The sequence below is a fragment of the Pteropus medius genome, unplaced genomic scaffold (genome assembly GCF_902729225.1).
Source record: "Pteropus medius unplaced genomic scaffold, Ma_sr-lr_union100, whole genome shotgun sequence".
Classification (NCBI taxonomy): domain Eukaryota; kingdom Metazoa; phylum Chordata; class Mammalia; order Chiroptera; family Pteropodidae; genus Pteropus; species Pteropus medius.
The window spans coordinates 29,852,786-29,869,428 of NW_024349800.1; the positions used below are offsets into that span (position 1 = coordinate 29,852,786).

General features: G+C 35.1%; 1 protein-coding gene across 6 annotated transcripts in view; it reads right to left on the reverse strand.

Annotated features, from left to right (window-relative positions):
- The window catches only part of EML6 (EMAP like 6), a 232,732-nt gene that overhangs the window by 80,424 nt on the left and 135,665 nt on the right, over nucleotides 1-16,643 (reverse strand). For all 6 annotated transcript variants that reach the window (XR_005658225.1, XR_005658226.1, XM_039887154.1 and 3 more), the window contains 2 exons: nucleotides 16,440-16,545; nucleotides 9,171-9,264 (listed from right to left, as the gene is read on the reverse strand). Coding sequence is in view for 4 of the 6 variants with exons in the window: in XM_039887154.1 (XP_039743088.1) it covers nucleotides 9,171-9,264; nucleotides 16,440-16,545 (200 nt within the window). In the remaining 2 variants the exon portion in view is untranslated. The remainder of the gene's footprint in view (nucleotides 1-9,170; nucleotides 9,265-16,439; nucleotides 16,546-16,643) is intronic.

Genomic DNA, 16,643 nt, shown 5'->3' on the forward strand with positions numbered 1-16,643 from the left:
GCCAACACCATAGGATTGTGAGTAATTCTCGGGATATAGAGGTCTCATACAGGAGGAGGGAGAAGACACTGCAATAGCATTAATAAGAAGCTTCAAATGTAATATTCTTACTGTGGAAGTCATAACTCTAGGTTAAATAGTGTTTCAGCTAGAAATCTATTCATTAGAAATTGAAGCCCCTGGCTCGAATCCATGGAGAGAGAAAAGATATTATCTATTGATTTAAGGCACTTTCAGATGCTATGCATTCAGAAATGTAGGTTTATAACCCAAGAGGCAGAAGGACAAATATAAAAGTGAGGACCAATTGGAGATCTGAAGCTGTAGACCTGGCAATCCACAGTGCCAGGAATGTTTCTGCTTTATTGAGTCAACACATTAGAGTCTAAGGATTTCCTGGTCTTAATGGACTTTTCGATGGTCTTCTCTGGGATTTAGGACAAATATTTCATTATGTAAAAAAAGGCAATTAACAAAGAGAACATGACTGACCAATCTCCCTTATGAATATCAAAAATCTTAAATCAAATATTAGCAAAGAGAATTCAATAACACATTAAAAATAATATATTATGACCAAATGCAAGGGTGGTTACTTATTAAGGAATCAAATAGTATAATTTATTATATTAATATAAATGAGAAAAATTAGGTTATATTCACAGATGCTAAAACGGTAACTTAAAAACACTCAACATTCAATGAAGTAGGAATTAATGGATGCTTCAGACTTATCTCTTAGATGTTGCTATTTCCCTTCACTCTTTGACTGTGAGAAACTCAGATTCATTCAAGACCAACTACCCACAGGCTGGCTCTCCAGAAATGTGTGCCATTGCGCTTTCTTTAAAGACAGGAAGTGCTGGAATAGTAGCTTATTTATGGTGTGTGTGTGTGTGTGTGTGTGAACTCAAAAGTCAGATTCTTACTAAATGAAATTCCCAGTGAAGTCAAGAGCAAAACTATTACCACTACCATTTAACACTGTATTGAATATATTAATTAATGCAATTAGATAAGATTTTAAAAAGTAAAGGCACAAGAGCTGAAATGGAGGAGGTAAAACTATTTCTGTTACCAGAGGGTATAATTATATGTCTAGAAATTTTTAAAGAAAATAATGTAAAACTACAAACAAGGTAATTTAATAAAGTTACAGTATATAAAATTAAATATGGAATGAATAACCTTAATACATTCAATAACCAGTTAAAAATATAATTGGAGAGAGGACTCTATAAACAACAAAAATATCAAGGCATAAGTTTAATAAGAAAGAGCAACATATAAATTGAGTAAAATAACCCCCCCCCAACACACACATACACATCTGTAAGATCGAAAAGTAGACTTTTAAAAAGGAACACATCCTATGTTCTTGAGTTGGAAAACTCAATCATAGAGATGTCAATTCTCCATAACTTTATTTATAAATACAACTTGATTCCAAAAAGGACATTGGGTATTTATTTGTATTTAATCTAGAGTTAGACACTGATTTTAAAGTTCCTATGGAAGAATAAAACAACAGGAATGACCGAGTAAACTCTGTAAAAGAAGAGCAAAGTGAGAAGGGTAGCTCTCTTAGATAGTAAAACAATTTATAAAGACTTCATAATTAGAACAGGGTGGTACTGGTGCATGAAATGATAACGATACTTAACAATGGCAAAATAGAAAATCTAGAAGACCCAAATACATATTAAAATGTAATATATAAAAAAGACAGGTCTCAAATCAATGGAGAAAGATGAATTTTTAAAATAAAAGGCGTTTGTCACCAAATGTTGGTGAGGATGTGGAACAACAGGAACTCTCATCCATTGCTGATGGGAATACAAAAATGATACAGCCACTTAGGAAGACAGTTTGGTGGTTTCTTATAAAATTAAACGTACTCTTACCATATGATCCAGCAATCATGTTTGATATTTACCCAAAGGAGTCAATAACTTATGTCCACACAAAAATCTGCACATGGATGTTTACGGTAACTTTAATCATAAATGCCAAAACTTAGAAGCAACCAAACATCCTTCATAGGTGAACGGATTTGGGAAAAAAAAAAACAAAAACAAAAAACTGTAACAACCAGACAATGGAATGTTATTCAGTGCTAAAAAGAAATGAGCTATCAAGCCATAAAAGGACATGGAGGAAACTTAAGTGGATACTACTAAGTGAAAAAAATTAATCTGAAAAGGCTACATACTGTATGATTCCAACTAAATGACACTCTAGAAAGGCAAATCTATGGAGACAGTAAAAAGATTATTGGTTGCCAAGATAGAGGGGAGGGAGGGATGAATAGACAGAGCACAAAGGATTTTTAGAGCAGTGAAACTATTCTGTATGATACTATAATGGTGGACACATGTCATTATACATTTATCGAAACTCGTAGAACGTACAACACGAAGAATGAACCCTAATGTAAACTGCGGACTTTAGGTGATAATGATGCATTGATGCAGCTTTATCTATTGCAATAAATGTGCCACTCTGGTGGTGGTGATATGGGAGGGGCTGTGGGTGGAGGGAGGAGGGGGTACATAGAAGTTCTGTACTTTCTGCTCAGTTTTGCTGTGAACCTAAAACTGTTCTAAAAATAAATAAATAAATAACGTCTATTTAAAAGGGAAAAGAAAAATGGTGTTTGGAACACCCTGATAGCCAAATGGAAAAAAGATGAAATTAGATCTGTTCCTCATAATAGATACTAAGATAAATTCCAAATGGTTTAGAGGACTAATGTAAAGATGAAGCTATAGCAGATTAAGAGAGATTATGAGTGATTTCCTTTTAACCTAAGAATGGGGAATACCTTCCTAACTATGATTCAAAGTCTTGAAGCATTAAAAGACTGAAAAATTTTTACCACATAAAAAACCTTTTTCATGATGAAAAATGCCATAACAAAATCAAAAGACAAACGACAAACTGGGGAAAATATCTGCAAGTTATAGACAAAGGACAAATAACTCTAATTTTTAAAGAACTACTTTCTGTGTGTATTATATTTTAGAGAAACCAAATGGTTGATGAGGGAAAATCCTTCTTTATAGAAGAATTCTAGCTAATATGAAGAATGAATGATAGAATTAGAAAATTATAATTTTCAACTCCTAATTAATTAATTCAGTCCATAGTTGTAAATGGATGCTGCAACCAGTAGATAATGTGCTGATGGTAAGTGTTACAATATCGGGCTGATATTACTAGAACCCATAACTGAGCTAACTAAAGAGTAGGACAACTAGACATTTCACACAGCAGTGTACCAAGGGGGTGTCCTGGGAGAGAGAAATTCCATACATGACATTGTTTAGAAGTGCTTGCTCATGGTAATAATAAAAAGCAAACTGGCTTTTAGCTGGTTTTATTCTTTAAAAAGTCTTCTACAGATAATACAGCCCTATTGCTTGCACTTTTGAAATACTACTCCCACTGCCCCCACCTTCTAGTATGCCACTGATTACGTTTCTTCCAATGTGATGAAAAATGAAGTACATCTCAAGTATTCTTTTCTAAAAAATTGCGTGTAGGAGAAAATATTTGTAAAACGTATATCTGATAATGAACTTGTATCCAGAACATATTTAAAAACTCTTACAACTCAATAATAAAAAATAATCCTACTAAAAATAGGCAATGTATTTAAATAGATATTTCTACAAAGGAGATATAGAAATGGCCAGTAAGCACATGACAAGATGCTCAACATCATTAGTCATCACTTCGTACCCACTATAATGGCTATAAGGAAAATAACAGACAATAATAACAGTTGTTAAGTATGCAGAGAGATTGGAACTTTAGTCATTGCTGGTGGAAATGTGAAATGGTATAGTCACTTAGAAAAATATTTTAGCAGTGCCTCAAATGCCAAACTAAAGTTACCAAATAACCCAGCAATTCCACCCCTAGGTATATACCCAAGAGAAATAAACACATGTCTACGCAAAACCTTGTACACAAATGTTCATAGCAGCATTATTTGTAATAGCCAAAAGGTGGAAACAACCCAAATATCAGCTGATGAATGAATAAACAAAATGTGGTATAGATCCACACAATGAAATATTATTCAGCAATAAAAAATACAGTGTTGATATAGGCTATGACACAGATGAACCTTAAACATTACGCTACATGAAAGAAACCAATCACAAAGATCATATCGTATGATTCCATTTATATGTAATGTCCAGAATACAAAAATCCATAGAGACAAAATAGATTAATGCTAATGGGTGTGGGGTTTCTTTCTGGGGTGGTGAAAGTATTCTGCAATTAGTGGTGATGATTGCACAACTCTGTAAATATGCTATAATCTATTGAACTGTATACTTTAAATTGTGAATTGTATAGTATGTGATTTATTAACAACATTGTTTAAAAAAAATCTGAACATGAATCTAATCAAGCCTATGGATCTAACTACCCTTTACAGAAAATGCAGGAGAATGCCTAAAATGTTTCCATGAAGAATCAGTCAGGTTTAGAATGTGAAATATTCTGTAGGTCAAATGACCCAGTTCCTCAAATGCATCTATGGCATGAAAAAGGTGTGTGTGAGGGGGCGACTATAAAATAAAAAAGGCTTAAGAGATAATAACCAAATGACCAAATGCAATACATGGGCCTTGTTTGGATGCAGATTTGAACAAACTAACTCTCGCCTTTGAAACAATCACAAATGTTTGATTATGAATTGGGTAATGGATGAAAGAAAGAAATTACTATTGTTTTAGTTGCAATAATAGAATGGTGGTTTTCAAAAATGTCTTTTCAGTTAGAAATACCTAATGAAATATATACAGGTCAAATTAAATGATGTCTTGAATTTTCTTTAAAATATTGTAACAAAAGAGAAAGTCAAAGAAAAGAAGTGAGGGGGGAGAGATTTGTACCATTCGTAGGATGTTGCAGCTGTGTGATGGGTACAAGGGAGTTCATTATGATATTTTCTCCACTTTTGTGTAACTCTGAAAATTTTAGTAATGAAAAGCTAAAACAAAAGAACAGAACAGATCATCTCCATACCCATTATGTGAGGCCTATTATAGTGAGAGGCAGGAAAGAAGAAGGAACTGATTTTTGAACTCTGTTTCTTTGAAAATGATAAGTAAAGCAGGAACACTAGGGCCAAGATACATCACTGGATGTATCAGGAACAATTAGGACAGAGAGAAATGGCTTAGATAAAAGAAAATGTGCTTAACACAAAGAGAAGTGGACTAGGTAACCATAAAGGACATTAAGCATCCAAGGATTTCTTGGTTGGAGGAAAATCCCCATGGATTCCAAATCATTAAGATATATTTTAGAGAGAAGATGCTAAAGAAAATGAAACGAAAATTGAGAACAGATATAACATATTACATTTCCTAGATAGAAAAGAGCATTGTTTTCTTGTATCTGTACAATGTCAAACATTTAAATAGAAAAATCTCTTTTGAGAGCACTTTTTAGTTTCCATCTAATTTCTTAGTGTCAAAAAACACCGATGTTGTTTCCATTGTAGCTAAAGTTCTAAACTGACAACTGATGGCACGTAAATGTTTAATTAATATCCACTTCTAAATAAAGGACATTCATTGGATTCCTGTTTTGTTTTTTTTTCCCCCTTAGACACTTATTAAATCTGTAGGGTAGTTGCCTACAATTGTGTGTGTAAGAAAAACAAAATGGAAAAAGCTTCAGGTCCTAAAGTGAGAGAATAAGAATGTAGAAGACTCTCTACTATTTATTAACCTAATACAGGACAGTTCTTCATTCCTGAGTTGTAAGTAATTCACCACAGAGGCCACATTTAAAATCTCAGCAAGTGCAGGGGAAGAAGGAAGGAATGTGCTTCTTCCAGAAGCAAAGGGCAACTAGCCAGGTAAATTGGTTTCTGAATCTTCTATCCTGAGCCCTTTCATTTGATAGAGGCCCAGTCCTATGTGTGATTTGGTTTGCTCTTTCTTTGGGAAGGTATCCCTAACAGGAAGACTGAATGAATGTTTGATTTACACCTCGTCTCCAAAAAATATTTAAACTGGATTACTATATAGAATAATAATACAGAATAAGCCAGGTAACATAAATTAGAAGACAATGAGATAAAATATTAGTGAGTGGGGGGAAAAAAAGCCAGTTATAGAGCAGTATGTATAATATCCCATATGTAAATTAAAATGGATAGAAATACTAGAAGAATATATACTAAAGAACATATGCTAAAATATTGGCCACAGCTATGTCTGGGTAGTGGAATTACAGATGATTTTCATTTTCTTCCTGGCTGTTTTCTATGTTTTCTAACTTTTCTATAATGATTGTGTATTATTTTGAAAACAGAAAAAAGATTAATATCTGTTATTTTTAAAGAGATACACACTTAAAAAACAGTGAGAAGAAAAGGTGCTGATTTGGTGTGCAGAAGACTTTATGATATTTACTAAATGTATGCAAGGGTAAGGGCCTAAAATGGCTCAAACAACAAAGCTAATACAGGAATGCATGCTCTGAAGCTCTATGTGCCTGCTGCTCTCTGCGGGCCTATGTTTGTCCCCAAGCTTTCTAGTAGCATAACTATTTCATATTAACATTGGAAGTATTCTTGTTAGGCACCTTGATAACTCTAGATTTTACCTAAGATCCCTACTGTTTAAATTTCTGAGATGAAGCAGGTCAATAACAGTCATTCTCTCCCATAGTCATGTTCCCAGTGCAATAAAATTCCAACTAAAGAAGCATAAAAGCACCTGATTATCTCATTATTCTGCCCTGATTGACGCTGCCATTAAGCCACTTAACTACTGCCCATAAAGATTGACCCTGGTTTTTAAATGGGTTACTTATATATTAGACTATAATCTGAACAACATTTAAGAGGAAAAAAGAGTAAAAATTTCATTTGTAATGGATATAACTGAATTCATGAAAAATAGCAAAAATGCAAAGAAATTGTTCAGATAGATTGGATCAAGGCTCATAGAGATCTTGTAATGAGGTCTCTATGTGCCAATTCTGAATTTCTCTAATTTTTCTGAGCTGATAAAAAGTAGGTTCATTTAAATATTTTTACAATGGAGGGATAACTTTTGAGAGTGCAATACTGTGCAAGTGGCACACATTATTAGCCCTGGACCTGCCATCGTGGTTACCAACTATGTCCTTCCCCCTTGGGGAAATCTCACATCCTGAGTGATGGGCATGTTGTAGAACAATCTCTCTGCTAGAACAACGCAACCTGTCAGAAGCAGGTTCGTTGTTAAGCCTTCCTAGTGACAATGCTGGCAATGATTGAGACATGGACTGCAAAATGAAGGGTATCACTGAGTGAGCCGTGCTCTGAGAGTAAATTCGGCCCTCTCAGGAGCTGTGATGATTCCCGGAAGCCAGTGAGTACCATCGGAAAAGTAGTACTTATTTTTCTTTGTCACTTCTTTCATGTCTGTTTTTAAAGTTTTTATCTACTTAAGCACACTAACTTAAGGCTATAAGTAGAATTGTTTTTTTTCTGGTTATTTTTTATATAAAATTTATTATTATATAAATATTTATGTACATATTCATTATTTATTTATCATTTCAAAACCTAATATTCTTCCAAATAACTTTAACAATCCTTGGCACATTCCTTTTTGTAAAGAGCAGTGGTTAATATTATAATTGCAAAATGTTCTCTGAGGGAAATTCTGCAGGTGTCCTGTTTTGGAAATGTGACATAAAGCTTGGGAGCAATTCCAAAAATAAATTGTGTCATTAACATAATACAGTGTTAAGTCAGTTTGTGTTCATTAAAGTAACACTACCATGCATATCGGGTATATACTTTTTTTATTAATAAATATTGCTTCCTTCTATTTCTATTTGTTTCTGGCATACAACTCGTGAGGCACTCAGTTGCAGAGGGTTTTCTAGCAGGAAAATTGCATTTCTGTTGCTTTTGAAATGCAGATATATGCTTTGCCTGAAATTACCTATTAATGCAGATAGTATATTATCAGAAATATTAAATGAAAATTCAGTTTGTCTAGAAGGAAAGCAGAGTCTTACTAGGAGCTAAATCTGAATACTAGGGGTGAGTGATACAGCAGTTTGGAATAGTAAAAAGAGACCAAGAGAAAAACCACTTGGGCAGGCGGATGTATGAGCTGTCATTTGCTGCCAAGAATTCCATTTCAATAGCAGTCATCAGAAGTGGTTTTTTTCTCTCTTAAGATAGTCAGCTGGAGTCATCAAGGCTCCATCTGCTCCTCCTCTAAGTCTCCAGCAATTCATAGGTCTTCATTCATTACACCAAATTGCCAAAAAAAAAAAAACACACAACCTTTCCCCACTTAATATTGTGGAGGGAAGTATTAACTAAAAGTGAATACTGGGGTTCAAAGCCATTCACTTAAAAATGATTTTATATTGCAAAATAGAAAAAGTAAGTTGGTTAATGCAGGGAAGAACTAGTAGAGAGGTACACTGATAATACACCTTGGGCAACAAATTGTATTGCTAGGCCTTGGCTGCCAACTATTTTGACCTCTGACCACAGCTGGCAAACAGCTAAGCCCAGTACTAGTAGTAGTGGAAAATAACGTTCAGACTTCGGGCTGATTCAGCAGGCCAGGTGGCTGGGGTAAGGGAGGACAGGTGGTCTATGAACAGCAGTAGGTCTTGAAAAGTCTATTTATAAGACGGGGAGATCAGGGCAACAATTGCCTGCTTTGAAAGCAGTGGCAGATGCACACGATGGGGCCTCCTTTCCAGCATGCCACAGCCTCATGACAAATGGTACTTCTGACTCCAGTGACATTGACAATCCTTCACCAGATGCTAAGACTGTGGAAAAACAAGGGGCAAGGCACAAGCCCGAGAAAAGCTGCTTTTTTACTGCTCGGAAAAAGCTTTGCTATAACTAATGCATATATTACTAAAAGCAAAGTGATGAATAACTAACTCCCTGGAAAAAATTTCAGAATTTTCCAATTCCCTGAAACAAATATTAACTGCTCAAGGTGAGGGTGGCACTATGAAATGTTGCACTGTGCTTCATTTGGGTGTAAACCTTTCTAGGTGAATTTCATCTGAGTTTGAAGATGAAATCTTACTAGAAAATGAAAACTATTGACGTATATTGATGTGTGACAATCAGCAGGATGTGTCAGATCTCAGCAGCTTCTTACCTTGTTGTGGCTATCTTTTCTCCCTTTTTCCAGTCCCAAAACACAATACTGTGAAAATCGTCTAAACCAACCGACACCAGACATTTTCCATCGGCTGTATAAAAACAACACAAATGTAAAATGACTCATTTTTCTAATGAAAAACCAAAACATTTTATATACTATAAAGAGGAACAAGAAAGCGACCTTAATATTTGGCTCAAATACATTAGAAGTATCATATACTATAAAGAGGCCTCACAGAGCTTCTTAATGCATAATAACCGGTAACTGAATGAAATCGCTGACCCAACTTTCCAAGCTGAGACACAGGGCTGGGGGCAGCCTCTTAGGGAAGTCACTAAAACCTTGCCTATTTTGTGACAGACAAATCTGACATTTATTGGAAGAGCCATTTGGTCTTGTCACTCAGTCTATTTTCAGCTCTAAAACCTGGGTTCTGTTAATCCTTCAAGATAAGAGCATTATAGAAACTAAATTTAACTACAAAAATTCTTTCAAAAGACGATTTTATAATTTAAAAAATCTTAATTTCTTAGTTTCCCTATTTCAAATGTAATATGCTTGTTAAAAGACATTTAGAAAATACAGACGAAGGAAATTTTTAAATCATCCAAATTTCTAGGCCTACATTTGATGTATATCCTGTAAGTTTTTTTCTCTACATAAATGCACTTCTAAAAACAAAAACCAGGATCATACTGAATATACTATTATCTAATCTTTTTCCATTTGTTATATGATGAACATTTTCCATTAGTATTAAATATTATTTATAATATTATCAATGATTACTATAAGTTGTTTTTTTAGGTTTTTTTCCAAAAACATTTTTAAATATATATAAAATTAAATTTGAAATCAAAAGAGCTAATTTGCTTTTCTCTTCAAGACAGAAGAAGAGGTACAGTCAGTAAGTCTTTCCCTTGCTGCCTCCTCACAGGAGAAGCATCTCTGGGTCAGTGGTTCCCCGCCAGGTGTGTGTTGGCTGGGAAGCAGGCACTGAGCTCATGTGCATCAGTTCAGCTGGGTGTCTGACTACAGAGGATCAACAACATTAGGGCAAAGAAACACAAGACTGTGATAAACTGCTTCTCCCCAGTCTACCTTGGGTCTCAGCTGGTATTTTCAAAGGTGGGCCTGATGTAGATGCCAAATTAGTTAAAGTGGAATTTCAGATAAGCAATGAATAATTTCTTAGTGTAAGTATGTACCATGCAATATTAAATTTACATTGCATATTTATGTTGCATGGGGCATACTTGTACTAAAAAAAAACTATTTGTTTATATGACATTTTAAATTTAATTGAGTCTCCTGTATTTTATTAGCTAAATCTGGCAACCTTCCCTCAAATGCTAACCAGTGCCCAACTTGTGAATGCCCTTACTTGGGGCAAAGACCCACCCTTCCAATCACCTGGGAACAGTGGTCTGCTCCTTTTCTAGAAGAGGAAGGAGAATAAGAGAAAGAAAGAGCCTGGTTTAACAAAGCAAATCCTCTCCAATCCGGGACCACTACTAAGTATGAGGTAAGGATTTGAAAGTTACATTAACCCTTTCAAGCTATGAGGCTATAGCAGTATTAGATGAAGACATTGACACTTTCCTTAAGGGCTCAATCACCAGAAGGTGATTATTTTAAACAAATGTGTCTTCTGAATCATAACTAATGATATGTCCTTATGCTTAAATGTTACTAGGCTTTAAGTTGGGCAAGGTCTCTTTTTTATGCATTTGGGAGAAGGGACTGGTAATGACTTTCTATTCATTACTAGCAACATTACTTTTTCTACATCTCCTGGTATGGCCTGGTTATATTTCTATGTTAACATGCCTCGGTACTTGGGGATTTTATTTTTATTGGAGTTTTCTGTCACCGTTTTTAGATTATAAACCCTTGACGGTTTACGGTAATCATATAGGATTTCCTTTGTGATCCTGACACTGAGCTGGTTTTCAAAGAATACTGATATACTGGTGACACTGAAGAGGACTAGGAAGATAAAGAAGAAATGTACATATGAATGGAATGAAGGGAAAGAGAATGTCCTATGTTACACAGCTTTACAAATTTTAATTATTTTAATTACCATTCCTTTCAAAAACACGACACAAATAACTACTGTACCAAACGTCTCTTTTTTTTTGTATTCATTCATCCTATGTTGTTTTCTTTTTAAATCTGCACATTTAAGATGATAGTTTTTAAAGTTTTGCCTCTTTTGTAGAAGGCCTCAAGGTATGTTTATTTTCATGACTCCTTTTTATTAAAATTTCTTCAAGGCCCCCTCAGCTTGTCCTCACAGTTATACCACCTTTCTACCCCTATAAAGTATCATGACTATGTGTATATATATACATTTAAAATGCATGTGTCCATACATATACACACAAAAAATCAACTTCAGACGAGGTAAAGATGTGTGTGTATATCTATTTTTAACTAAAGTTTGGTTTTTATGGGAGATAACTTTTTTCCTAAAGAGATGACCACTTGTCTCTATACTATTTATTGAATGGGTCATTCTTTCCTCACTGATTTAAAATACCTTTTTAAAATAAACAGTATTCCTGAAAAAAAAAAGGAAGAAACAGTATGAATCTAGAGGCACCTCAACAACCACACCTCTTCTTAGGATGGTGACCTTCCTGGCATCCTGCACGTGTAGACTATTTCTGCATGCCACACAGTTTGAAAATATAATTAGCTACCTTTCAGTTTTTTTTCCTAGTTTTCATTTCTCACCACGGAGGCTTGACCTTAGCTCTGAAAATCCATTGTTCCTTGATCAGTTAGTTGGAGTTTATTTTCAGCTGTATTTTTAGAGTCTAGGTAATGTCCTTTCAAATCTTTCTAGTATGTATTAATTATGGATATTTTGTGACGAAGTCTGGAAATAATTCTAAGGCACTTAATGTCAACGGTAAAGGGGAAATCAAAAAGAAAAAAATTTTACTCAATTATAAGTTGGTCCCCAGATTCAGAGCTCGTAAAAAATGCATGTTTTTTTTTTCAGAATGGAACACAATGAAATCAAATTAGAAGGTTTTAAAAAATATGAGGATGATATTTAGGTTAGAAAACAGTTACGTGGCTGAAACTTTCTCTTTCTAATCTGATTTTCTATTATTCATGTAGAAGCACTTTCCTTACTGCAAGCACAAAACCCAAAGATAGCTGTTTTCTCTAGTCAGTAATGATAAATTCACAAAGTTATAGGGTTGCTCAATAAAGTGAGATAAATTCATTCCTTCTTGTTTACAAAATTTAGAGTTATGAATTATGTTGTAAGAAAGTTTTTTATTAAAATGTCTTTTTTGTTTGCTTTGGAACAGTGGCAAGAATAGATTAATCTAAATTCCTATGTATAACTGCTTATTTTTGTCTACTTTTCATTTGCCTGCTTTGTATTTCCATGACAATTTTTTTCTCTAATAAAAGACAAAAGTACTAGAAGTAGGTTTCTACAACACCTCACAAAATAAGCTGACTTGTAAGAGATGGGTGGATACGGGCATACTGAGGCACACAGGTGGGACCAATGTTGGCACCCTGTTTACATGGTTAAACAGGGGGATCTAAATAATCTCCTCTCAGGAATTTGACTTAGACTACTCACTTTTTTATCCATTTCTAACAAAGAAAACAAGGAAAGTATTGTTGCTTCTTTTCAGGAATGTGTGATTCAGGGCTGTTTCAGGATGAGGGTCTCTTTTCACTGGGGGGCTTTTCCACATGCCAGCCTCTATGCACCACATACCCACTCCGCATTTATATTGGATAATGAGAGGGGCAGCTGGAGACACTTGCTGGGCAGAGCAGGGAAGTAAATAAACACATGAAGTGACTCTATGCCAAAAATTCACACCAGCCCTGGCAGAAGGCAGGAGAAGGCAAAGGGACTGAAGAGGAAGAACTCCCCACAACTCCCACGAGCTGACCACTCAGCCAGGAGACCTGGGTTCTAGCCCTGGATCTGCCACTGTTTGATTTTCCCCCAGGCCATACCAGCAAACTCTCTGGATCTCCATTCATGGCCTATAAAGTGGTACAGGAGTCTGTTTAGACTAAAGCATATCGTTATAACACAAAATACTACCAATAAAAATTAAACCAAAGGGGCCTCGGCTCACACCTTCAGGAGGTGCCATAGAGACCACAAAGTTCAATCAACCACCACCATTCACCTGCATGCAACTATTCAAGCTCATGGATCAAACACGAGATACTAGCGAAAGTTCTTAATAGTCCTTAATATCAGTACATTCTAAAACTATCAACTAGCTTCCTTTTTGTCATTTATATATTAACATTGTATTTAAACCCTGAGACAAAAATGTAATTTTCCACAATCAAAAATAATACATTTGCTGAATAATGAGGTTCTTCCCCACTGACTGTTACCTGGGGAATAGAGAATGTATTATTAAAACCAAAATATACTTTTTATGCAGAAACTATTTCATATCTAGGAATTTCTTTATTTGTCCAAGATGAGAGTTAGAAGCAGTGACAGAGTCAGCTTCTCAACCTTTTCCTGGAGCATCTGGTTTCTCTACCCTGACAATGGGCTGCTTTTGGAGGGAAAGATTTCTGACTTCATTCAATTTCTTGATCACTATTCCATAAAACTACCCAGCCCAGAAGAAATGTGAGCTCCGAAACTGAGAGACCAAGTTACTGGACACCAGTTTACTAACTTGTCTCATGGTCAGCATTCCTCTAATCCCTGTCTCTAAAGGTACTCAAGTAACATGAGTTAGTTCTTTCGATTCTTCTAAATTAAAAAAAAAAAGAAGAAGAATTCTATGGAAAAAAAATAACTTAATGACTATTAAATTCTATTTATATTATTCTAAATTTCCTGCCACTCTGTTTATACGCTAATGTACATACAGATATCAGATGAAATCAGTGAATACGTGTTATTTTGAGTTCTATTTTTTCTTTTGCTTATCTTGATACATAGAAATGTGTATGAAATATACATAGTGTACATACTTGTCATTTTGAATTATAGCTTTTATTATATGGTGCCAAATTGTTTGCTAGGATTATTGAGTCAATTTTCAACGGTGTCAAAAACATGAAGATATTAGATTCATTATAATCTAGTACACATTTAGGTTTTACTATTTTTATTTATTTTTGCTACTTTGATGGGTGTCTCACCACTCTTCTAGAGCATACTTATTAATTTTTATATTAAGTATACACATATGTATCTGCTAGCAAACATAATTTCAGGAAAAGGACAGTTTGGCCATTAAAGAATGGAACTATGAAAAAAATGCAGAAGAAATTCATTCACATATTTGGAATAGAATCATATTTGGACCAAAATTATGGCTTCCTTTTGATTTTGCTGTTTTATCAAGGACACATGGCACAATTGCTGTAAAATTGTATGTCCATTAAACTTGTAAAAGTTTAAGACTTTGTATTCGCTGTTTATTGGGTGTGTTATCTGGACTTTCAACTGGCAGGTGGTACGCCGAGTCATTCTCTCTCCCTCGATACTTGTGCTTTCTCTACTTCACGAGCCCACTGGTGTACAGTATAAATTGCTTAACTTTGATTTTTATTAATTCAATAACCACAGAAAGTATTTAATAACTTATAATAATCATTTAACAACTCAGGTTTTATAGTATATAGGATGTGAGAATGTGCTTGTCACATACACGCAAAAAATACACAAAAACCTGCACCATGTTATTTGTTAGAGAATAAAGATAACTTTCACCAAAACATGGTGAAAGTGTAAAGTTCTAATAGTAATAGCGAATGACAAGACAAAGTGCATTAAGCAAAACCTTATTTGTTCACTCACTCATTTATTCACAACCTTTTTTGAGCAGCACTACAACATGTGCAATGGAGAACAGAAAGATGAGTTCTGTTGCCCGAGAAGTTTACCATATATGAAGGGCATAGGAAATGTCGACACAAATAACTACTGTACCAAATGGACCTCTAACAGGGACCACAGAGCAATGACAACAATGCAGGAGAAGAGATGCATTATTTCTCCCTGGAAGAATGGAGGAAAAAACTTTCAGCTGAGTCTTAAAGGATGGTAGGATTTGAACAGACACATGGCAACAGCATGAGCAAAGGAACACAGGCCAAAGGGAGAGAAAAAAAAAAAAGGGACACTTAGGTTCCACAGTTAGGTAGATATTAAGGAGCATGAATGGGTTAGTGGGTGATGACACTGCATGGGAAAGTTGCCCAGACCATGGAAGGCCATGAATATCCGACCAACTGATGAGCCCTAAGTCAGACAACTAGGGGGAGTCCACATGGTAGCCATGTACCTGTGCTTCCAGAAGCCTCCAGAAGTATGTAGGATGGACTGGAGGAAGTGCTAATGGAATCAGAGACCAGCATTACTATCATGGCACAGATGAAAAAAGAGTGAGGGTTTGAACAAGGAGAGTAGAGAGTGAGGGACATGTGAGAGGAAGTAGGGTTTTGTAGTCATGGAACTTAATGATTAATATTATACATATTGCGCATATTAAAAATTGAATGGAATTTAGAAGGAAATTATAGAATCAGTTTTCTGTAGAAATGTTCAGAGTTTTCTCTACTGACCTAATTTCTATGATTGGCATTATTAAAAACTTGTAGGTAAAAACACCTTTTGTGATAGGTCCTTGGCCTCCAATGCTAGCTTAAGAAAACAGTCTTATTCTAATGAAAATAATATCCATCAGTTAGTATTTTTATAGTACTGTGTTCCAATTTTAAATTAAGAAGATGGAAACGTGAGTTCTATTTTTTTCTATATGAAATTTATTTCTAAAACACCAGTATCATAAAGTGGCCCTTTGCAGAGAACTTGCAGCTGTCCCCCTAGTATTTTATATTTAAAAATGCAAAGTGCTGTGCTCCCACTTATTCGGAGAGATGAAATTGATGTTCTGAGTCACTGCCAGACATTTGTAACTAAGACTTTCAACAGCAACAGCTGCTCTGGATTTCAAATCGCTCAAGCGAATGCAGAACGCAGTGCGAGCTCTGGATAATGACGCGGGGGAGAGGAAATGAAGAAGACACAGAAAGGACATGTAATCTAAAGGCCGCATTTCTTTATGAGGCATTAACATATCTGATTTCCGGTCTAAGATTGGGTAGCTAACATACAAAGAGCTTACCTCATTACAAACAGAACTGGACTACATAGGAAGGTGTTAGAAAAAGAAAAAAAAAAGTAAACGCAGAACCATCTGTCAATGACTCTACGGAAAACAGGCTTACCTGAAAAATCAAGCGCACACACTCCTCTCTGGTGTTGTCCTCTCAACAGTGACAAGCATTTCAGAGTCTGTGTGTCCCACACATGAATAGCAGCATCTCTTCCAACCTTAAATAACAGGATGAGTGTTATTAACTACTTATAAGTTATGAGAATAATTTTGTTCTTTAGAGTTAAGTGTTGCTCAAAAATCAAAATATTCACAT